A 25,969-nucleotide genomic window follows, 5' to 3' on the forward strand; every position below is an offset into this window, starting at 1 on the left:
TTTTCCAGGTCTCCTCACAGAAGCACAAGGGAAATAATCAGCTCCACCTGTGGATCTTTTGAAATGTGTCAAATGAATATGTGAGTAATGAATACACCTGTGCACCTGCTGGGTGACCTGCAAAACGTGACCTGTGTGGCTTGCTGAGGACCAAGTTTGAGAACCACTGCACTAGACGATATCTTGAGCGATTTGGCTGATACAGATGCACCGGAACGACAAATCGTTCATATCGTCCAGTGTGTACGCATGATGTCCATGCGCACTCCCGCCAGTCGTCTGACGCATCCTCAGATCTTTTGTACATGCAGAAAAATTGGAGGATGTCGCTAGCGATGCCACGCTGTTGAATGCAGCATGGCCCCCGCTAGCCCCTCGGTGTTGCTCCATTGCTGCCGACATTGGCAAGTGTGTATGCACTTACTGATGCCGGCACTCCCGCCGGGTCCCGTCGCTCACAAGATCGTGCTGGGTACACATCGTCTAATGTGTACCCAGCTTTAGAGATCTTTGGTTGTGGATAATTTTGTGATGCTATTATTGAGTGATGTTTAGGAGTGTCTGTATTTTCATCATGAGGCAGTGTGTGTGTGAGTGTAGATGTGTGGTATTCCAAAACTTTCTGTCTGGTGAAAGGTCACGGTACATTACCGCAGTCGCTCAAAGCGACTATTTATTCACAGTGTGGTAGCGCCAAAGAACACAGGCATGTAGCAACCATTTTGGAGGTATGTCAAAGTCTGTGTCTGCAATCCCGTACACAAGAGAAATGTCTCTGGTGTCCCAGTTCACGTGGTTATTCTGAGCGGCCATAGGGTTACTCAGGAGACCATTAACTGAAGGATCTGCGACCGATGCTTTGTACACAGATGTTTGGATGTGCAAAGCTGCAGGTGGGCGTCTCAATTTGCTAATTCATATTAGCCAAGTTGCAAACATCCCTGGAAGGGAGCAATGGACTGCTATAAAATGTATTCTTAGAGACCTGAAGGGTACTAACTCCTTAAAAAACTAAAGTTTTCAAAATGTGACAGCTTGGAGTTATAAGCCCTCTGTGATACCGATTTGGGATCAGATGAGGATCATAGGCATTGCTACACTGGCTACCTGTCCATACTAGTGAATGCAGCTGTCAGCTGGGCTAGTAGAAAACTGCCTGTTGCTGCCTTGTCTACAGTTGAAGCTGAGAACATGTCCCTCACAGAAACAGCCAAAGTGGCATTGTGACTAAGGGCTCTATTTATTAACATTATTTTTACTAAAATAAAGTGAAAAAGGGTGTTTTCACACCCTTTTCACATTATTTTAGTATCACCTATAGATATTACAGGGCAATTGGAGTAGAATTCGTAAAATTCTACTCCAATCCCTAAGTATCACATGTTTTTAGTAAAGCAGATCGCATTTCCCACAACTGTAATGGGAAATGTGATCTGACCATAGTTACTAAAAATAAATGTGAAAAAAATATCGGGGAAAGCCCTGTGATAATAACACCACCTGGAGGTTTGCGTTATCCAGGGTCTCCCCCGGTTACCGGACTCTATTGGGGAGAGCAGAGCCGGGAGTCGGTCCCAGTAATCAGCTGTGTGGTCTAAACAGACCGCAAGCTAATTACTGTAAAAAAAAGAAAAAAAAATAGTGCAAAAAAAATTACCTGACTCTAGGGACCGGTGATCGGGGCTCCGGTGATGACTCCCCTCCGGTCAGCTGGTCTCCCACAGTGCACTGCTGCCCGGTCATCAGGTGATTGGGTCCCAGTGCAGTATGGGAGATCACCTGACCAGAGGAATGGAGAACATCACCGGCGGCCTGGAGCATGCAGGTAAGTGTAAGTAAGGGAGAGGGGGGTCGCCGGAGGGGGAGGGGGGGCCGCAGGGGGTCCGCGATCGCGGGGGTGGGGCTTAGCACCGGGGGGCGGGGCTTAGCGCCGGAGGGGGGGTAGCAGCGGTGACCGGTCAGCGCATGCGCGGGCACTTAATTACGGTATGTTTTGCAAAAATACCGTGATAAGGCTCCGAAGGGGAATCGCAGGGACAGAGCTTTATCGCAAGCTCTGTCCCTGCAAGGGATTTGTAGTAAATCCCTGTGATATTGCCTGAATTCGCAATGCAAATTCAGTCGTTAATATCACACTACAATCTGCATTACAAATTCGGATTGTAGTAAATAGAGCCCAAAGTCTCCTATGGGGCTCTATTTACTACAATCCGCATTTGTAATGCAGATTGTAGTGTGATATTAACGACTGAATTCGCATTGCGAATTCAGGCAGTATCACAGGGATTTACTATAAATCCCTTGCAGGGACAGAGCTTGCGATAAAGCTCTGTCCCTGCGAATCCCCTTTGGAGCCTTATCACGGTATTCTCGCAAAAAATACCGTGATTAAGTGCCCGTGCATGCGCCAAACGGTCGCCGCTGCTCCACCCCTCCGGCGCTAAGCCCCGCCCCCTGGCGCTAAGCCCCACCCCCCACGATCGTGGACCCCCCGCGACCCCCCTCTCCCTTACTTACACTTACCTACATGCTCCAGGCCTCCGGTGATGTTCTCCATTCCTCCGGTCAGGTGATCTCCCATACTGCACTGGGACCCGATCACCTGATGACCGGGCAGCATTGCACTATGGGAGACCAGCTGACCGGAGGGGAGTAATCACCGGAGGCCCGATCACCGGTCCCTAGAGTCAGGTAAGTAATTTTTTTTTGTACTATTTTTTTTTTTTTACAGTAATCAGCTTGCGGTCTGTTTAGACCACACAGCTGATTACTGGGACCGACTCCCGGCTCTGCTCTCCCCAATAGAGTCCGGTAACCGGGGGAGATCCTGGATAACGCAAACCTCCAGGTGGTGTTATTATCACAGGGCTTTCCCCGATATTTTTTTCACATTTATTTTTAGTAACTATGGTCGGATCACATTTCCCATTACAGTTATGGGAAATGCGATCTGCTTTACTAAAAATAAGTGATACTTAGGGGTTGGAGTAGAATTTTACGAATTCTACTCCAATTGCCCTGTAATGACTATAGGTGATACTAAAATAATGTGAAAAGGGTGTGAAAACACTCTTTTTCACTTTATTTTAGTAAAAATAATGTTAATAAATAGAGCCCTTTGTGTGAACTGGGACTTCACCCCTGCGTCCCTGTATCTTATTTCTGTAGCCCTACAGTCTCTCATCTCGTGAACCGGACACATGGTTGACTGATATCATGTTGACACTAGAATGTCAATCTGTGTAAACATGTTTACAGGCACCATGTCAATATCTGAATTGTTGCCACTTGAAATGTTGACATTCCCAGAATGCTGATAGTTAGGGATAGACTGCCTGGGTAGCTTAGGTTTAGGCTGCTGTGGGGTGGGGGTTAGGCTCCAGTGGGGGGTTTAGGGTTAGAGGTAGGTATTAGGGTTAGAGGGAAAAATACTTACACACATCACTGCAGGGACCAGGTAAGCTGATGCTGGAGACTCTGCTGCTGCAGGGAACAGGTAAGTGACCGCTGAACCACTAGGGACATTGGGTCTACATTCGATCATGTCAACATGTCATCCGTGTAGACATGATGAATGTCGACACGGTCACTGTCGTCTTAACATCCCACACCCCTCATCTATATCCCCCTACCCCCAATTCTCCATGACTCTTATCTCTGTCCCCCTCACTCCCCCAATTCACTGTATCTCATCTTTGTCCTCTCACCTCCCCCCAGCTCTCATCTCTGTCCCACTCAACCTCCCCATCTCCTTGTCTTACATCTCTTTCCCCCTCAACTCTGTCTCCCCCTCTCCCATCTCTGTCCCCCTCACCCCCCCATGTCCTGCTCTCTCATCTCTATCCCTAATGTCAGTCTATCTCTTCTCTGTTCCCATCAAGCCCCCACCCCACTCTATACTGTAAACTGTTTTTATTTACTTAACCAGGAGTGGCATTGGATGCATTAAAAAGTCTAAGGTAGCCTAAAAGCAGAGTTGAAATGCAAAGAAAAAGTAGGTAGAAATAAAGTAATGAACACTTATGTAATAGCAATCCATACTAATATCTACAAAGCAAAATTCTTATAGGGAAATACAATAGAAACATTCTGGACCTTACATTTGTCTTGGATTCTTCCAAAGAACTTTTTTTAAAATTAGGTTTCAATATGACATCCCGTAGGCTGTTCCTTTGGCTTTTAATCATACACTTTTTCATTGACTTCTTATTGAATGGGCGTTGTTTCTTACCCAGGTACCTAATATTATTATACAAAAATAAAGACAATAATACTATTACTGATACCGTTTAATGCATAGGTACAAAAAACTGCAGGTGTGGTACTACCCTTAGAAAGTAACTCTCCATAGAAATCTATTCAAACAGTCAGCCAATCAAACAAAAGAATGATAGGAACACGAAGAAACTTTAGTGAGATGTTGCAGCACACTCTTCAGGGGTGAATTTCTTCTTATATCAAGTCTTCTCTAAAATGTCACCTGTAACATTTGTGATTACGTAATGCTTCTGTCTATTCCTTTCTTCAAGTTTATTTTAGGCTTATCCTCTCATAACACTTAGTCACTGATGACTTCTAATGAAATGGGGCATAGAGCTGTAAATGTTCAGTTGGGTTTTTATGCATATAGTGTACCTATAGACAAGGCTAGAGGAAATACACGAACTAGCTCCAAAACTAAAGCCAGATGTAGGGAGTGTAAAATGCAGTTATACCTTATGCAAATTCAAATAAGCTTTATATGATGCATCTTTTAGTGGAATATTACAGGTAGTTACAGTGGGTCACTAGCCGACACTGGAAGTGGTTAGAAAATCCACTGATCTGATGTTTGTGGGTTATTTCCAGCAGGATCATTTGAAGGCCCCTCTAAAACCAGTCAGTGAGTCCCATGTAAATGTAGTACCAATACAGATATTTGTAACAGGAATAAGTGAACTGTCTGCCACATGAGATCTGATCACTTCCTCCCTCTTACACATTATCAGGCACCTATGGCATGCTGCAACCCATTCTCAGCCATTCAGTAGTACCTAACCTGAGAATCTCACCGACCGTTCCATGGTCAGCAAACAGAAAGAGAAGTATTGAAAGGCATGTCACATGGAATCGGATTGAAATGCCGGCGGTTCAAATTCCGATAGCGGATGCCCAACAGGAGGAGTTCCCGACTGGGGTAGGTAAGTATCCTAACCCTCACCTGTCCCCCCCCCTAACCCTCCCTTAGGGGTGTCTAACCCTAACCTCCCCCCTACTGCCTAACCCTAACCTCCCCCTAGTGCCTAACCCTAACCTCCCCCCCAGGGGTGCCTAAACCCAACCCTCCCCCTCCCTGCACCCTAAACCTAACCCTCCCGGGGGGGTGCCTAACTCTAGCCCTCCCCCCGGTGGTGCCTAACCCTAACCCTCCCCCCTAGGGGTGCCTAACCCTAATCCCCCCCCAAACCTAAGGCTAACCCTCCCCCCTGCGGCTAACCCAACCCCTTCCCTGGGGTAGGTAAATATCTTAACCCTCACCTGTCCCTCCCTAACCCTAGCCCTCCCTTAGTGGTGCCTATTCCTAACCTCCCCCCCAGGGGTTCCTAAACCTAACCCCCCCCCTCCTCGCGCACTAAAACTAACCCTCCCGGGGGGGTGCCTAACCCTAACCTCCCCCCGGAGGTGCCTAACCCTAACCCTCTCCTAGGGGTATCTAACCCTAATCCTCCACCAAATCTAACACTAACCCTCCCCCCCGCGGCTAACGCTAAGAGTGCCCCGGACTTACCTTCGTTCGGGCTGGCATCCTCAGCGTTCCGGCATCGGGATTAACTCAAGCGTCAGTATTTCAACGCCTATGTTAAATCCCTTGCCGGGATTCCGCTGTCGGGATTGAGACCGGCGGCCATGTGGCCATGTGGCCACCGGTCTCATAACTACATCCCATGTCACAGAAGTGGTGGTGAGTTTTGGGCACCCCCGCTGCTAACAGTAAATACACCTGTAATATTTATGAATTAAAGTTTTCTTAGTTGTAAAAATACTGTAGAACACAATTTATAAATCGTGCGAATTGTTATGCTAATCTCTAGCTGCGACATTTCTGTGCAGGAGCTGATGAAGTGTTGGGCGGACTTTGCAGGACAAAAAAAGGCATAAAATTTGTCTGGAAAAAAATGCATTATGGACAGCTTGCAGGACTGGACGTTTACACCAGGAGATATGGCCTGCCAGTGCTAGTAGCAAATAATAATGGTCCTACACAATATAGTACTTTAATGAAATAACATGTACATAAGACATTCTGTTTGTGTCAGTGTAGTGTTAAGAATACAGGCAAATTTTCTATGTACATTACAATTAAATATAGACACATATACAAAACCAAAAGTGACAATAAATCCGTGGCTAACCCCATTAAAAATAATGTGAAAATCTCATTTATGCCACAAATCAACTGCAAACATCTAAACCAAGTGAATAGATCACAGCAGCCACATTAATAACAGCAACAGTAGAAGTGACTGCTGTCATCATCATCATCAGTGTGTATTATGTACAGGGGCACCGAGAGGGGGGGAGCGGGTACTGTTTACCTAGGCCTGGGCTTCCTGAGGGGCCCGGCGCCGCCCCCTCCCTTCTCACTCCCACACAGCAGCCCAGCACACAGCGTGTGCTGAGCTGCAGTGGGGGACTGCTCGTGGCTGCTGAGCAGCAGCCACAGCAGTCTCCTATGCCTGTGGGGGGAGCGATCACACTGATCGCGACCCCCCTGGCTTTGCGCCGGGCTGGCCCCCTCCCCAGCGCTGCAAAAATGTTTATTTGTTTTTTGTTCAAGGGGCGTGGCCACGCCTCCCGAAGTTAGGCCATGCCCCCTCTGTACCTGGGCCCGGGAGAGCTCTCTACGGCCCTGATTATGTACCAGGGGTCAGGGGCGGATTGGCCCACCGGGAAAGTTCCCGCTGGGCCGGTCCCATCCCCTCCTCTGCTGGCCCGGCTGACAGTGTCTGTCAGCAAGCCCGCTCTATAAATTTGCCAGTGCTGGCAGCCGCACTTGGAAGTTGTCATCACGCTGGTGTGGGGGCCAGGCTAGGTGGGTGGACGGACTTTGAAGTTTACTGCTGCTGAGGCTCCTGGTAGCAGCATCACAGCAAGAGCAGGAGCAGCAGGGAGGATAAAGGGACCAGTCGAATGCATGAGTGACAGAGGCACGACAGGTCAGTAGCTTTGCCGGGAGGAGGGGCATTGGGGGCGGACAGATGCTTTCCTAAGATTGGTGAGCACCCTAGCAACAATGATGCCGCACCACGTTCCGTCACACTGATGCACTAAGATGTCATTATGTGTAACTGAGCTAGGGATTTGTCAGATAGAGGGGGCAGGGCAACCGGCAGTATACAACCATGAGCTTCATAGTATAACAATACTATGAAGCACATGATTATGTACTGACAGCTGCCCTCTGCTCTCTCTGACAAACCCCTGGCTTCAGTTACACATAAGGTCATCAGACCCTCTTCCCCCCTGTGCACGGAGCCAGTACAGTCAGCATGGGAGGGGGAGTGGCCACAAGTATTGGAGGCGGGGCGGGCTCTCGGTGGAGCTGAATTATGAAGATTATTTTTCAACCCATTCCAATCCAGACCCAGGAGAAAATGGCCCCCACCAGGTGGGAAGGTGTGTGGGGGGTGCAGAATATGGACACTACTGTTTGTGTGTGTGTGTGTGTGTGTGTGTAGGGGGGGTGTATGCAGAAGATGGCCACCACCAGGGGAGAGAGAATGTGTGTGTGTGTGTGTGTGTGTGTGTGTGTGTGTGTGTGTGTGTGTGTGTGTGTGTGTGTGTGTGTGTGTGTGTGTGTAGAGGGGAGGTTTGGGCACTACCAGGTGTGTGTGTGGGGGGGTTTATGCAAAAGATGGCATCACCAGGTGAGAGAGAGAGAGTGTATGTGTGTAGGGGGGAAGAATATGGGCACTACCAGGTGTGTGGGCGGTGCATGCAGAAGATGGCCACCACCAGGGGAGAGAGAGTGTGTCGGAAATCGGAACGAAAAAAGAAAATCTTTACAGAGATCAAGAACAGATGAACAATGAATGCATTGCTTTAGGAATGGCATATTGTGTGTGTGTGTATAGGGGGGGGGTAAGGGCACTGTCAGGTGTGTGTAGGGGGTATGCAGAAGATGGCCACCACCAGGAGAGAGAGTGTGTGTATGGGGGGTATGGGCACTACCAGGTGTGTGTCTGTGTGTGTGTGTGTGTGTGGGGGGGGGGTGTATGCAGAAGATGGCCACCACCAGGGGAGAGAGAGAGTGCATGTGTAGGGCGGGTATGGGCACTACCAGGGGTGTGTCTGTGTGTGTGGCGGGGTGTATGCAGAAGATGGCCACCACCAGGAGAGAGAGAGAGCGCGAGTGTGTGTAGGGGGCATGGGCACTACCAGATGTGTGTGGGTGTGTGTGAAGGGGGGGTGAATGCAGAAGATGGCCACCACCAGGAGAGAGAGCGCGAGTGTGTGTAGGGGGAGATATGCAGAATGTGGGCACTACCAAGTTCGGGGAGGGTGCATACAGTAGATGGCCACCACCAGGAGTGTGTGTGTAGGCGGGTTATGCAGAATATGGGCACTACCACGTGTATGTGTGGGGGAGGGGGGAGTGGTATGTAAAAGATAAGCACTACCAGGAGTGTATATGTGGGGGTATGTAGAAGATAGGCATGACCAGGAGTGGGCATGGGGGGGTAAGTACATGGGCACTACCAGGTGTGTGGGTGAGGTAAGGGTTACAGGAATGCACACTATCAGGAGTGTGAGGTGTATATACAGTAGGAGATGGGCATTACCAGAGGTTTGAGGGGAATACAGGAGATGGGCATTAGAAGGAGTGTAGTGAGGGGAGTGTAGGAGATGGGCACTGCCAGGAATGTGTTGCGAGTGTAGGAGATGGGCACTGCCAGGAATGTGTGGAGCACTGAGGTCATGGGTACAATTCCCACAAGAGCCCTAAACGGTGTGGTATATTCTCCCTGTGCTTGCGTGGGTTTCCTATGGGTACTCCGATTTCCTCCCACAATCCAAAAATACACTGGTTGGTTAACTGGCTTCTGATAAAAAATAATTAACCCTTGTGTGTACGTGTCCATGTGCTTAGGGCAGACTAGAGGGGCCAAGTGGTTCTTACCTGCCGCCAAATTCTATGTTTCTATTACGTCACCCTCCATGTTTGTCTCATCCTCTGTCATTAACGTCACTCTTCCTATGTGTTTGTCACCATTTTTATGTTAGTCTTTCTGTCAGCAACCTACATTTGAGCTACTCTGTTTCCCCTCTTTGTGTGTATGTCTCCCATTGTCTCCCCATCCCATATGTCTCCCATCTACTCCCACAACACATTGTCCAACTGCCACACTCCTCCTCCTCCCCGGTCTTCCACTTCTCCCCTCCTTACAGGATAAGATCAGCACAATTTACCCTTTGAAGAGGGTGATATATTAATACGAGCAGAAAGTTATTTTTAAGTGGCCGAACATTTGAGTCTCAACTGGTGACAGGAATGTTAAAGATATCTAAAATTTATTTCACACTATCAAAATTCCTATAGTTTCTGGGGGCCTAGGTGGCCCACAGGTCCCTATCTGTTCACTTAAATATTCCATTCATGGATGTGGTGTTCATTTCTGTCATACTGATGTGGGAGCCAATGTGTGTGCTGTTTTTTCCTGTGGTTGCTAATGTGTTATGTTCGTACAGAGTCACAGTACAGATTCTGATGCATGCATGAAGAAGTATATCAAAAATGTGTTTGGTGTACTGTACCTAACCAGATGCAGATGTAACATAGAGTGAGGGTGTTATTAGAGTGACCCAGGCATTTTGTTGATAGTGGTTGTGTACAGAGACATGAATGATGCTGTAACTTACGTCAACAGTGCGACTGATGGGGGGGTCTAAAAATGCACAAAGCATGATTGCAGCATCTGTAGACATTAAAAGTGGTTGTCTCAGTCTTGCACATTCCGACGCACAGATGTACACCAGGGAAGGACTCTGTAGCTGCATTAGCATTAAGTTGCCTACACAACTGCAGCAAGAAACGCAAGGAAAGCCACCACTGCATCTAACTCAGAAAATGTCCCTCTGAGGAGGGAGTATCCCACCACCTGCCTCTTGACAAACCTCGCCCCCTCAACAGACCCCTTCCCCATTAGGGCCGCTTCCAGAAATTTCCCGGGCTGGTTTTCCATCCCAATCCGCCCCTGCCAGGGGTTGAGTCCTCACAGGTTACACGCCTCCGTACAGGTGCATACACATTGTTGTTGTGATCTGCATGAGCCGCTATTGCGTGAGATTGCTCTTGTAGTTTTTGGCCAATGCTTGCACGCCCCCTCCCTCCCTTGTTTAGCCTCTTTAAGCATAAAGAGTCATAAGTACAAAATCCTCATCTGTTACATAGGTTTTGGCATATATTGTACATACATACTTATTATTTTCACCTCCGGAAAATCATGAAAAGGAGTTCGAGGTGGGAGGCACGGGGATGTGGAGCTAAAAATCACATCATTGAGGCCCAGCCCTTGATTCAGAGATGGATGTAATGCCCATAATTATGCAGTTGAGAGATTATTGGTAAACTGCGCGTGTGTCTAAGTCACACTGTGCATGCATAAAGGTACGTTACAGTAGTTGATCGCAGCAACTTTTTACACACAATGTGATTGGCAGTCTGGGTGCTTTTGGGAGATGTAATGGGAAGTGGTGGCAAAGAACGCAGAAGAGTCTCAACCATTTTCGGGGACTGTGATCTCATGCGCAGTAAAAGTGGCTCCGTTATCTCAATTCCCGTGGCCATTCTGAGTAGCCATAGAGTTAGGCTATAGGCTGTTATCATATTTACTTATTTGTCCAAATGTGTGTAAGTGCACAGGCCCATTAGGTCACAGAAGATAATGCCATGGTGTCTGGCCATGCCGCCATGGTTTTCCCATTTTGCAAACTAAACTTTCCAGAAATATGAATTTTACAACACAAGTTATTAAACATTTGTACAGTCAGTACTCAGACTTACCACTTCAGTGCATCGGCCAGGACCTCCTCAATGACTCCTTCCACAAAGTTTGATGAAACTGTAGTTTTACTGTCCAGATTATGTAACAAGGTGTTTAGCTCTCCAGTATACTGTTCTATTGCTCTGATCTGTAAACAAATAAAATTAGCATAAATTTGCATATACATATACAGTATACCATAGATATTACCTCATACTTGCCAACAATCAGCTCCAGCCTTCCGGGAGGGAACTGATTGTCAGCTAACAGCGGGGGCGGGGGCGGCCATTGGGGGTGGAGCCGGGGGCAGGGCGGTCATTTTGTTTCACATTGGGGCGGAGCCGGTGGTGGGGCCACATGATCGCGTCATCGTGGCTCCGCCCCCTCTTCACAATGCCGTTATTTTTGACGTTATGAAGCAGGGGGCGGGGCCATGATGATGCCGCAATTCAGCGCGAATCGCCTCACCGGTCCCTCCCGCTGACGGGGGTTTCTAGTTTTTTCGGGTGGGAGGTAGTGAGGGTCGGAGACTTTCGGGAGGCTTGCCTGCCTTTCCGGGGGGCCGGGAGTGGCACCCGAAAATCAGGAGGCTCCCGGCCAAATCGGGAGGGCAGGCAAGCCTGTATATTACCTGTGTTCTGTAGAACAGCACTCACAGCAGCTGTCCCCATAGTGCTTTATAGGGCTTGAGATATGAGGCTATTTAAAAAGCTCCAAAAGCTTTTTGGATCCTCTCTTTACTACAGGCTTGCTGACATTTAGATCCCTCCTTCCAGGAGGGAGCTGTTGGGCTTACATAGCTGGGGGCGTGACGCGGCCAAAGGGGGTGGGGCCTGGCAGCTGACGCGTTGTTGGGGGCGGAGCATGGGGGCATGACAGCGCGATCGCGTCATCATGGCTCTGCCCCCTTTTCACAATGCCGTGATTAATGGCATTGTGCAGCCGGGGCGGAGCCATGATGACGCGATTCAGCGCAAAATGCGTCACCGGCTCCCCCGCTGTCGGTGTTTTTACTTACAATCGAGGGGGGGGGTGCGGACACATCGCCGGGGCCGGGAGACTTGCCTGCCTTTCCGGGGGGCCGGGAGCGGTACTTGATTTTCGGGAGGCTCCCGACCAAATTGGGAGGGTAGGCAAGTATGCTCTACTAGCTAATGCCATCTTTCAATGCTATTATCCTGATTTTACCCCTGGAGAAGGCCTGGTCAGAAAGACAACTTCTGATTCCTCCTTGGTGGGCTGGAGCTCCTCCCCTCCCTCTTTACCATGTTTTCTCTATGCGCATGCAAGGCCATTCAGTGGTGCAGTCGGCTGGGACTGAACCCAGTATAGTGATAGAAGAAGCTCTGGCTCTAGCACCCTAATAAATAGCAGTGAAAGAAAAAGTCTTCATGTCACAAAATGCAACAATATGGGCTGCTATATTTTAAAGTTATTGGAGAATACTGGTAAATAAGCCGCTATAAGATAAAGGGAATAGGAGCTCAGAAAGTCAAAAGGGTCACTAAGACAGATCTTCTGCACCATTTTTCTAAATACAGACAGAACTTGTTTCACAAAGAACAGATGAAACCACTGTATGCTGTAGCAGGACAGGTTTTCTGGCTCAGTCCTCACAGCATATGGATAGTTTCTGAGAAGCTATTTAATATGGGCGAGTTTACTACCTAAATGGGTGGTCTGCAACTTAGCCTTTTCGGGAGGGCGGGTGGAGGAGTGTTTCCACTCCTTGCTCATTTCTTTGGTCTCCAGATCGTACAGGTAGACCCAGGGCCGACCCGAGCCTAATATTTTTGGTAATCGAAGATACATTTTGGCGCCCACTGGCTGAATTTGCACACGCTGAAGGTGCGTGCACCCGACAAAAGAAAGTGGTGTGGTCTCATGGGAAAAGCCATAATCACGAGCGCCAATCATGCTGGGTACATGCCCAGTGCTCTTGGAGCTGCTGGGCATGCTCTAAGTCTCTTTCTCCAGTCAATAGATGCTGCATACAGCATATTCACCATTCCCCCCCCTCATCTGGGACACTTTGTCACCAAAATAGGGATGGTTGGGAGGCATGCTAAAGGAAAGGGCTCAATAGAAAGGGGTGTGGTCACACAATAGTATTCCCAATTCAAACTACACCACACAGTAGCACAATCTTATTCACATTACACCGCACACAGTGTCCGATTCACATTACACCACATAGTAGTGTCCCTTATTTATGTTCTGACACACAGTAGTGCCCCTTTTACACAATGCCAACATTAGTGCCCCTTATACACAATGGCCACAGTAGTAGAGCCCCTAATACAATGCCCACAGTAGTAGTGCCCCTAATACAATGCCAGTACCCCTAATACAATGCCCACAGTAGTAGTGACCCTTGTACAATGCCTACAGCAGTAGTGACACTTACACATAATGCCCACAGCAGTGGTACCCCTTCTGCAGTGCCCCCAGTAGTGGTGCCCCTTCTGCAATGCCCCCATTAGTAGTGGCCCCAGTAGTAATGCCCCCTGTTGTAGTGCCCCCAAAAGTAATGCTCCCTGTATTAGTGCCCCCAGTAGTAATGCCCCTGTAATAGTGCCCCAGTAGTAATGCCCCCTGTAAAATTGCTCCCAGTAGTAATGCCCCTGTAATAATGCGCCCAGTAGCCCCTGTAATAGTGTCCCCAGTAGCCCCTGTAGTAGTGCCCCAGTAGCCCCTGTAATAGTGCCCCAGTAACCCCTGTAATAGTGTCCCCAGTAGCCCCTGTAGTAGTGCCCCCAGTAGCCCCTGTAATAGTGCCCCCAGTAGCCCCTGTAATAGTGCCCCCAGTAGCCCCTGTAAAAGTGCCCCCAGTAGCCCCTGTAAAAGTGCCCCCAGTAGCCCCTGTAGTAGTGCCCCCAGTAGCCCCTGTAGTAATGTCCCCTGTAAGAGTGCCGCGCAACACACACACACAAAAAAAATACTTACCTTAAGCCCCGATCCTCCTTCCGCTGCCGTCCGCCGCTCCTCATAACTATGGGAGAGACGTCATGACATCTCTCACATAGTGCCCGTGGGGGAAGCCTAGCTGGAACTCAGGAGTGAGCTCTGGCTGCCGCTGCGGGGAGCCGGGCACCTGCTGGTAAAATCTCAGCGGGCACCCGGCAAATGAAGCCTCCCTGCGGCGGCCGCGGGTAGAAGGCGGGAAGGAGTGTGGCGGGGGGGGACAGGAAGGAGTGTGGCGGCGGGAGGGTTCCTGTATAAGTTTGGCCGCGCTGGGGATTGAGCGCCCTCTGCTGGCTGGCGCCCTACGCACATGCGTAGTCGGCGTAATGGGCGGGCCGGCCCTGGGTAGTCCCAGCATTCATCCATAGTCATGAGACATGCAAAGAAATTATCTTCATCTTGCTTCAACAGAGTCAACATCTGCTGCAAAAGTTCACATTGAGTATGCTTATGAAATGGGGTCAGCAAGAAGGGAACCCATCGTGAAGATACTTTAGACATGCATAATCTTCCACACACTTCCATAACTAAGACCAACTGCTTTCATGATCACGTGTTTGTCTGTCTTCGAGGACAGGAGCCTCCACCGTGTCAAGATCATCCATGATTGAGGGTTTCCCGGATTGAGGCTCATCTGAGAGGGACATGTGTCCAGTTTGAAAGTTCCTTTTCCACCTCACAACAGTGTCATATGATGGACTTTCATCACCATAAACAGTCACCATTTCATCATGCATTTGGCAGGCAATATTACTCTTCAAGTGGATGAACTTAATAACACTGTGGGCTTCAATTTTGTCCATCATGCAGGTTTCTGACATCTACCAGCTCCAGTAACGAAACAAGTTGACAAAAGTAGCTGTAATTTACAACATCATGCACATAAGGATCAATGATTATGTTGATCAAATTACATACCGATATCTCAAAAACTTCATGGTGATAATCAACACTTTACGATACCCCTTCGTATTAGCAGCAAATCTTTACATTCACCACAATCATTTATAAATGCCTTTTCTAATTTTCCAACAGTAGCTAATCCAGTGATTTTCAACTTTTTTCAATTCACGGCACACTAAAAAAAAATGTAAACTGCCAAGGCACACCATTATTATTATTTTTTAAATATTAAATATTTAATATATGTTGATATTCGCTATTATTTCTGTTCAAATTAGTAGAAATAAAACACAAAACACAAACACAATAGCCCCGTCACAATAACCCCAACTGAAATAAACACAATAACAGTGGCCCCTACAGAAGAAACACAATCACAGAAAAAAAAAATACAACAGTGGTCCCCACAGAAAAAAATACAACAATAACCGCCATCACAGAAAAATAAAAAGCACAATAACAGTGACCCCCATAGAATAAATACAATAACAATGGCTCCCATAGAAATAAAACCCACTAAAACAGTGGCCCCCAAAGAACAAAATAAAACACATTGGCCCCTTTCCTTTCAGTAGCAGAGAAAGAAGATTGTCCCTGGCCCTCAGCGGTGGGAGTTGCTGCAGCACTGGAGTGGAAAGAGCCTGTCTGCTTAATTGCTCACTGTAGAGCAGAGCAGAGAGCACTGTGCAGGTCAGAGGAAGAGTGAATATATGTTCTACTTAAGCTGAGTACACACTATATGATATATTGTATGATAAATTGCTCTGACACGGATTGAAACGATTTATTGTATACATCATATATTCATGACTCTTTGATAAAGCCCCAGACCTGTGGAGCGAAACACGTTAGAGGATAACATTTAGACCTGTTGGGATAACATATATCTATCTGAGCACCTGCTATACTATTGCATTCCGAGACGCAAGACCTGCGACCCCGGTGGACACACGCTGGTAGTCGGAGTGGAGGCCAGGATCGAGACGTGGCTGGAACATCTTCACCTCTTTGCAAGGTAGCCGCTTTACCCCATCTCTTCGGGCACATCAGCCTCCTCCGACACCTGCACGCTCCTATATTCACTTGGATGTGGACTTACAATATATATTTGAATTCCACATGATGCTGTCATTCAGGATATGAAGCTCCACGGAGTTCGATACTATTGAGCACAAGACATTATTATTCCTGGTGAGATCATTCATTATACAATATTTGCAGGTGTGGATTTACAAGGAATAACCCACGTTTTCATTTGGGTGACATTTATATCCTATATAAAAAATGCAATAAATGAAGCGTTGCAGTTGCACATAAATCGCGCTGTCATACACCGGATCGTGCAGTGTGTACAGAATGTGTGATGTACCATTATAATGCTCTTTGGTGTTCTGGTGCTACCTGTTGTGAAGTGACAATACTCACAGTATTTGCCATGGGCATAATATACTCTTTTGGTTTACATGTTGAGGAATATATTAAATAAGAAGAAATGTATACCCAATATCAGCCAAAATGTATTTTTATTAAACAGGGGCATGATTAAAATATATGTGCACCAACCTTGTAGTTGTCAAGCAACTGGGTAATCCTATTTAAAATCTCAGTAAAAATAGAGTTTTGTTCTCTTTCCAGGTCATCGAAAAGAATGTTGAACAGACACACCTGAAATTTAAACATGAGCAGCTGTTTATTATTATTATTATTATTATTATTATTATTATTATTATTATTATCATCATCACCATCATCTTTTTTAAGGGTGAATCTAAGTTGGGAGTAAAGCAAATAAAAGCAGGTAACTTGCACCTTGGTAAAACCATGCTGCACTGCAGGTGGAACAGGTGTAAAATGTGCAGAGAGATGTAGATTTGGGAGGATTGCCCCCAAATTTAAATCTAAATTGCAGTGTAAAAATAAAGCTGCCAGCATTTGTGGGCCACATGCAAAAGCAGCCAGTATTTATCCTGCATGCAAAAAAAATGTATAAATGTCTTTGCACCCCTTACGTCATGAAGTCATGCGCTTGGGGGGCGAGGCCGGCACAGGACAACGTAACACCCAGTTACAGTGCTAGTGCCAGTGGTCACTTAATTTTAAGCATGCTTAATATTTCTTCAACACCAATCATTATGGAACACGCTTGTAAATTTAAATATAATGATTTTAAAACTACTTAGTTCCCATCTGTAATGACATTTCAGCCCCAGCAGCCACATCCCCAGCAGACAAGCATTCTTCTTGGGATTCATGGAATGCATTAGGTGAGTCAGTTTGCATTTGCCAATTGGATGCAACAGATCTACATCCAATTGAGTAGGTGGATGATGAAGACGTTGGCAGAAAAGTTTGCATGAGGTGTCTATCCATGCTGCTGGTAGAGGATGTTGGACTACTTGTACATGATACTATACATGATTTTCCTACTTTTTATAAACCACTTGAATGAACTGCAAACGGATTGATATGGAGGAGGTGTCTAGATAGCTAACATCCCTCTAACTACTTACAGATGACTTGACAATGTTGTCTGGGTTGGGGTAAAATATTCCTACACACAAGGGGGTAAATTTACAAAGATGGGAGTTCTATTTAAGAAGTGATGTTGCCGATAGCAACCAATCAGATTCCAGGTATTATCTTCTAGAAGGTGCTAGATAAATGAGAAGTAGGATCTGATTGGTTGCTATGGGCAACATCACTTCTAAAATAGAACTCCTGTCTTAGTAAATTAACCCAAGATGTAGATTTTTCATCTTTTGTCCAAGCATAATAATGCACTTTTCATGGGAATCCAGTCAGAACCGTGACTAGACTTTTTGGTGCCCTGTGCCAGAGAGAGCATTGGCGCCCCCTCCCCATTTTTTTAAATATGGACATAAGATAGTGCACCTGAAAAAGGGCTATGGCCTCATGGGGAAGGGCCAGGGAAAAGATAGGGAGGCCGGGTGATGCTGGGGAAAAAATAAGAGGAAGCTACAAGTGAGAATGATAATAAACAGAAAAATTGACAGGCCTGAACAGCACCCCCTGCCCTGTGATGACCTGTGCCATGGTACAGGTCGCACCACCCTAGTTACGGCCATGCATCCGGTGGTCCCACTGATGGTGACATTTCTTGGACACAATCAAAATCATCCTCATGATCTTGTTCAAGTCCAACACTTTCATAATTTTTATTGTCAGATCCACAATTATCCCCCTAATCCAGTTGCACATTAGCAGATTCCAAAGTAGCATCCTCAATGTTTCTGTCTAAATCATTATTATTTCTACTTATCCTCACACTTCTAAATGGTTGTGAAATGGTGAAAGGAGGCTGCTCTCTATTAATTATATTGATTTTAGAGTATGAAATGTCAGACTCACACATAGCAAACACCATGGGCAACCTTACACTCTACTCAAGATTCTGTGAACTCCCAATTTGTCTTCAACCTCAGTGCTCTTTTTATGCACTGTCGTGGCTGTTTGGGAGGTGACACACTTTCACTCAGTGAGCAGTTGGTGTACGGGGTGTTACAGAAGGTGCATATATATATATATATATATATATATATATATATACACAAGGGTGGTCCATAAGTGTGGAAACACCCTTATACCTTCGAAATGAGTAAGGAAATATTAATCAGTGTCTACACAAATGACATGGGAGTGAGAACAAACTTTTTAGGGTATGTCACCAGTATGGTGGTCATCTTGAAATCGACCATCTTGGATGTAACTCAATTTTTTTTTAAATTGGAATGTAGTCATGTGACATATTAAACAGATGCAGAATGTCATAAGATAAACAATGGTGTTTTCGTTTTAACATATCTTTATTCATTCTTGAGTTTTAACTGAGTTTTCTTTTGTAGGTTGTGACATTAATGACAATGGCCCTAATACAAACAGAACATGTTGAGATTGTCTTAATATCTGGAGAATGAAGCACACATGCTTTTGCAAGTGATTTCAACCATCACCACCCAAATAGGCCACCCATTACTCACAGCGCAGTTGCCAAACTCCTTGCCAAATTTAAAGAAACCGTTACAGATGAAGCAACAACAACTGCTGTGTTGGCATCATTTTCAAAGAGTCCACAACTTAGCACTCATCGTCTGTCTAGTGAATGTGGGGTTAGTCGTATGGCCATTTTGAGAACTTTGTCTACACGTAAATGGCACCCTTACAAGATTCACAAGTTGGCTTATGTGCTGTACGTTACATCTTTTTTCGCACTCTCTCATCAGCTGACCGGTTCTGTATGTCCTGCAATGTTTCTCAATATCGGGATAGCCAGGGTTTGCGCACACTGACAGCAGAAGTGCCCATACCCCTTCCTTACCACCAGCTGCCAACCCCACTCTCTCATCCCATGTCCCCTGACTTCACAAGACGTGGCGACAGCAGAAGTGGGGGAGACAGATCCTGGGTCCCTATTTTTCTCACATTCTATTGTATCGCCTCACGGACTATTTGTTTGTGCTGCAAGTACATTTTATTATTCTTGATATTGCATTATCTAACTTGCCGTTATTTTTAGGTGACAATTCATCACATATGTTCCGATCTTTAGGGAAGGGATGCACATTATTGTATATACTAAGTCATCCAAAAATTACTAATGAGTTCTACTGGTGTTGTGATGCTATTTATCCAATATATTATAATTGGATATAAATTATTGCAAGGAGCTATCTGACCTATATTATATTTCTTATATGTATTATGACAGGACGTGTTTGTCTTTATATATATAACCCTGCATGCTTAGGGTTTTATTGGAGCAGAATAAATACTGTACTTTCTATGTGTATATGCCGTTTTTAGGATTATTCTATAGTATATGATATAGAGATCAATTGTACTTATCCGTACACCAAATTGTTACGCAATTAATCAAATTGTAATATCCCTCTTATAGGTGCATTATTACAAGACTACTAAGGGACCAATAACCTTCTTTTTCTTATATATTCGCCTTCATCCAGATATTTTTCACTATTGTTCTTACTTATGAGTGTATGTCCCTTTAGGTTTCCTTTCTGGCAACCATCATTCATATCTATATGTTGTTATTGTCTATGTATGTATACTTATTTTAGTTCTATACTTATTGAAAGTTAAATTTTAAAATTACAATATACATATTTAGTGCCCCCAAAAAAGAGTCTTCTTTTCTCCATACCTATATATCTATTCACTCTGACTCTGGGGTGCACCGCCAACTCTATAAGTCAATTACCAATTTCTGGTGCTACAAATTCTAATTAGTTGGCCTTTTGAATCATCTTCTACCACACCACTTTGTCGTAATAGGCACGTTGGTGGTAACAAACTCTGCATTATAATAATCCCCCCCTTTTTGTTTGTCTAGTCCTGTGCAAACTCCAACCAATATAACCTTCCACTTTTCATTTTACTGAGTCTCATCTCAGTCTCTAGGAGTTTTGGCACGGACAATTAGTGGGTCTTAATTGTTTTTCTCTATTTTTGAAATAAGTATTATTACACAACCTTCTGTGGCCTACTAATATGTCGAATTTCAGCCTAAAAAATTAATTAACCACTAGGAGAAAACTTCTGGGAGACCTCAACGATATTTTCCCAAGTGAAGTGTCAAATGAGGAATCTACCTGTAACTGGGACAATGATTTTCAGAGACTAAAGACCCTACTTCAAAAACAATTAAGAATAGGGTGGGATCTGACCACATTAGAAAATGATCAAAAACATAAAATATGTCCCAGAGGTCTAAGACCAAATGTCTTTCTGGCTTTTCCACTTTTCTCTGACTCCCTAAAAAAGGAATGGGACTCTACCCTCCTGAAATGCTCAGCGGAGCTGATAAATATACTCCTAAAACGTGACAACCTAGTTTTGGAGGAATGTCAAAATGAGATTGAAACCATAGGGAAACGTTTGGAACAGTGGGAAACAGATAATCAATTTCAAAAGGTTTTTGAACAGAACTAAAAGGACCTAGAAAATTATGAGAGGATCATACTGAGAGGAAAAAGAATAAATTCTCTAGGGACAAAAAGGATTTCGCAACCGGACATATTTTTTGGTGGAAGATACCGAATAGACGGCCCACCCATAGAGAACCAGGAGAGGGTTATACCTCCTCAGAACTCAAATCCTCAGGAGAGGAATGGGGCATTAATAACACCCTTAATCCTTCCACTTCGTATACACCACTTTTTTTAGGGAATCCACAAGGAACCCGAGGAGGATACAGGGGCAACAGAGGAGGACTAGGAGATCGATCAAAAAGAGGAAAGTAAAAATGTGACAACCTCTCGCTCAGCAGGTACAGCACCAGGAACCAGCCAAAGAAGTAACTGATAATCTTCAGATTATCAATCTATCAGATCACATTTTAACCCATACTGAGACAGATGTCCTCAGTAGAGGTCTATCCTTCTCCCCAATGTCTAATTTCAACCGCTTTGGATGGGAAAAAGATCTCAAATTATTTGGTTGCAACTTTTGCTAAAAAAAATTTTCTCAACAAAAGAACAAGACTCCTTTGCCTCCCAAGATTCACTGGCCAAAATGGAGGCATCAGCCTTACAAGCTCTTGAAGAACTGCAAGAGGAAGCACAACAAACATGCCCCACACCACAACAAAGACCACAGTGTAAGAATAAATCCACCTTTTTCCCCTCCGAAACAATATGCCCGGAGGTGGGTATTTTTATGAATTTGATTTCTCAAGATTTAGATAAATTACATCAAAATAGATGCTTTCATAAAAAAACAGACAACCTCAAAAAAGAGGAAAGAGAAGCCCGTAAATACATCAAGGAATGGCAGGATGTGGTGATAAAGCCCTCTGATAAAGGGAGCAATATTGTAATCTGGCCAAAGGAGGACTATACCAAGGAGGCGTATAGACAGTTGCTGGACAAGAATTGTTACCAACAAATACTATTGAATCCTACGAAGGTGTTCAAAAATCTTTACATGGATATGGTTAATAGGGCTTTCATCAATGGCACTATATCCAAATCTGAACATATTTACCTTCAGGTAGAACATCCCAGATTGGCGACATTCTACCTTTTACCGAAAGGCCATAAGAACCATAAAACACCACCAGGTAGACCAATAGTTTCAGGCATAGGAAGCCTGTCTGAAAAAGCCAGTACTTTCATAGACTTACACTTGAGACATTTTGTCCTAGAACTCCCATCATACACAAAAGATACTTCTGATATTCTCAGAAAGTTAAATGATATACACCTGGAGGAAGGACAATTGTTAGTTAGTCTGGATGTTGAATCTCTTTATACCAGCATTAATCATTCCCGGGGATTAGAAGCAGTGTGATACTTTCAGAACATGGAAGACCATAATGATTTTCAGGAGTTTATACTTGAATTATTGCATTTCATATTACATTACAATTTCTTTACCTTTGAGGATAAATTTTTCTTGCAGACCAGAGGAACTGCGATGGGCGTGGCTTGTGCACCGACGTATGCAAACATCTACTTAGGTTGGTGGGAATGCGAACATGTGTTCAATTACATCAATGAACACTATACCAATGACATCATCGCATGGCATCGCTACATAGACGATATTTTGGTTATCTGGGATGGCGAAGAAAGACTCCTTGTCGATTTCATCCGACACTTGAATGCAAATATATTTAATCTTAAATTGACATATAAGATCAGTAACACGATGATCACTTTTTTTGATCTTAAAATTTATAAGAACTCGATGGGTCTTTGGAAACAGAACTATTCAGGAAGGATACCGCCACCAATAGTGTGTTGCACCAAACTAGTTCACATTTTCCACCAACAGTGGAGAATATCCCCAAAGGTGAATTTCTTCATCTTCATAGGAACTGCTCTGATCCAAAAATCTTTAAACAACAAAGTGAGATACTGTCATCCAGACTCAAGGAAAGGGGATATAGTAATAGATCTATCAAAAAGGCATTGAAATCCACTATGAGAATCAACAGAGATGATCTCATCTTCTCAAACAAACGCATAACTGAAATCAATCCAAAGGAGAACATCAGATTCATGGGAAACTATTGTCACAAATGGAAAGCTATAAAGAACATCATCCAGAAACACTGGCACATTTTACATCTGGCCAGGGACTTAGCATCTACCCTTGGTGACAATGTTTCAATGAGTTGGAGACGATCTCAAAATCTACGGGATAATCTCACCCAAGCAGACGCATTAAGCCACAACCACCTCCGATAAAAGGTTCATATCCTTGTGGATCATGTAAAGCTTGCCCTTACATGACCAAAAAGAAACAAGTGATCGACAAATATGACAAGACCACTCAGATTAAAAACTACATAAACTGTAGAACTAAAGGAGTGGTTTATTGTATTACATGTGAAGGTGCCATGAGGTACTTGGGAATGACAACCAGGATGCTCAAAGAGAGAATCCTGGAGCACATTGGCACTATTAGAAATGCCCCGCAAGATTTAATAAGGATGAAAAAACTTACGTCTGTGGCTAGGCATTTTCACTACACCCACAAGGGGAATCTAAAAAACTTTAAAGCCTTTGGCCTAGAAGAGGTTAAACTTGGCATATGAGGTGGAGACCTTACAAAGGAGCTGCTCAGAAGAGAAAGTCAGTGGACCTTTTAAACTGGGAACCCTTACACTGGGAGGATTGAATGAATACATCAACTTTAGTTAATTCCTCTAATTTCCGACACTCCATAGAGCTCCTTACCTACTTCCATATATATCCTTTATGCCTTATAGATACACACACATATATATGTGTGAATATGTATATGTACATGGAGGTATATGCATCCATGCATTTCATTATAGTGTATGGAGGATGCGTAAACAATGGTACTTTCCACATCATCAACCTACACCTCCACATACATCTTTTTCCCCCTTTTTCCTTGCTGCTCTACCTCAGATTAAAGTCCTCCTATTTTTCTTCCATTACAATTACCTATATCTGTCTTATAATAATTTTTAGTTCAGTTATTTACGTTCATTATGATTATACCAATAATAATTAGTGATATCTGTAGGGTATCATAAGTTCTAACTGTCTAGTAATCTCCAAACACTAGTTTGCTGAGTTATGTCATAATTCTAGTACTGGTAGTTGTATTATTATTAATTATCATTTTTCTTTTTAATTGGCATAATAATTTTGTTTTTTTGTTTTTTTGTTTTTTGCATTTTGCATTTTTTATTAAATATAATTTTTTAACATAATTGCACTGCTATAATTTTCAATATTGGGAGTCTATAATCTCACTTTCCATATAATCATTCAATTATATATAATTTACTATGAAATATTATTTATGTGCATATTCCCCTTTTTATCATCAGGAATATATACGTGATGTTATCTGTTTGGAGCCTTTAAATTATTTTAACCGAAGAGAGTTATTAATTATGTTCTATTTGGATACCAGGGCCATTTATTCAATCAATGATTCCTCAATTTATTAGATTGAACCAATTTAGGGTATTTAAATGAGATCTGACACATCACACTTTACTGGATGTGAACAAGCCTTTGTGAAGGCGAAACGTACGTCATCTAACTGAGGTCATGTGATCGGGAAAAAAAACAAAAAATGAAGGTAGCGCTAATATTTACAGATCCTATAGGTATCGCTTTTAGAGGAAGGAAAAAAGGGGGCTCACCCTCCCTGATAGATATAGTGGATAAAAGAAAAACCTCTAGCGCATCCTATAGATACTAAATAAATGAAATAAGCAGTGATAATTATAATGCAGGTTTATTGATCATGCTAACTATTTAAAAAACACTGACTTACAACACGTAACAGATAACATAGAACTGTAGGACATACTAACATATAGAGTAGAGAAATAAAATAAAATAAAATAGAATAAAAAAGGGGGATGCAGACACGCTAAATAGCGAATTATTCTGGTCCCTATTCAGGATCAATATCCAGGAAGTTTCCTTTGGTAGTGAAATGTCTTTAATTCAACAGATGTAGTCCAAAAATTAAATCCAAGCAGGGGGCGATCAGTTGAAAAGTTTGCCGGCAAACTAAAGGGTACCTGATAAACTGCAGTATAACGTCCAGGTCCCCCTCCACTGTCATCAACGCGTTTCACCTGTCATTAGGCTTCCTCAGGATGGTGTGTGGGTCTCACTTCTGCCGCCTTATATACCTGCTTGATTGTCGCTCTCCGCCCAGCCGTACTACGTGTACTTCCGGTCGGCGGGCCGTCACATCCGGTTACGTCATATCCGGTTATCTCTTTGTTTTTCGTCTGGCCATTCGTTCTGCACCTCTGATCCATGTGGTCCAGGCTTCACCATCACTTCCTGTTCAGTCAGGATGCGCCGATCACCTGGTTCTCCCGCGTGGTCATCTGTGTACGTTCCCTCCGATATCGTCACTTCCCGTTTGGGAGTTGCCAGGAACCAAGATGGCCACGTGCAGTTTTATGTTGTCCGTCTTTTAAGGGAGTCCCTTTGATAGTATTCATCACATTTGTTCCTACTCTCAATAGGATACAATGGACGTCCATATTTGATCAAAATGAAAACCGTGATAATTCAAAGTTATTTTCCAAATTCATGTTAGTCAAGAGTATAGGTGGATTGATAATAATACTGAAAATAAAATTAAAATAAATAAAAAATATATATATAAAAGAAAATAAAAAACAAAAAGAAAATAAAAATTAAAAATAAAATAAAGGAAAATAACAAGGAAGATACATATAACATCGGACATCACAAACACATAAATAACTACAGATGGGCTCCTAGTTTAGTATAAAGGAGATACCTCTGATAGTTTAGAGGTCAATGATCTGAGTTCATCCTCAAGTTTTCAGGAAAGGTGCCAAGTCAAAATCAATATTAAGGCCCCTAGGCTGTAATGTACCTAATTCAAAAATCAACTTTGTTTCCTCTTTTAGCAGAATATCATTAAGATTCCCTCCTCTCCATGGAATTTTTATTTGCTTTGGACCCACAAAAGACAGTTTGGAGGGATCGCTATCGTGCTTTTCCTGGAAATGCTTGGAGACACTGTGGTTCTCCTTATTGTTTTTAATGTTGTTCAGA

The 25,969-nt window shown here is 44.2% G+C and overlaps 1 protein-coding gene across 2 annotated transcripts in view; it reads right to left on the minus strand.

Moving 5' to 3' along the window:
- LOC148501331 (uncharacterized) overlaps positions 1 to 25,969 on the minus strand; it is a 276,950-nt gene that overhangs the window by 17,940 nt on the left and 233,041 nt on the right. For both annotated transcript variants that reach the window (XM_088450639.1, XM_088450638.1), the window contains 3 exons: positions 16,455 to 16,556; positions 11,045 to 11,172; positions 4,101 to 4,239 (listed from right to left, as the gene is read on the minus strand). In XM_088450639.1, the coding sequence (XP_088306765.1) occupies positions 4,101 to 4,239; positions 11,045 to 11,172; positions 16,455 to 16,556 (369 nt within the window). The remainder of the gene's footprint in view (positions 1 to 4,100; positions 4,240 to 11,044; positions 11,173 to 16,454; positions 16,557 to 25,969) is intronic.

This window comes from Taudactylus pleione, unplaced genomic scaffold, assembly GCF_031769625.1.
Source record: "Taudactylus pleione unplaced genomic scaffold, aTauple2 ptg000520l, whole genome shotgun sequence".
In the NCBI taxonomy this organism is placed as follows: domain Eukaryota; kingdom Metazoa; phylum Chordata; class Amphibia; order Anura; family Myobatrachidae; genus Taudactylus; species Taudactylus pleione.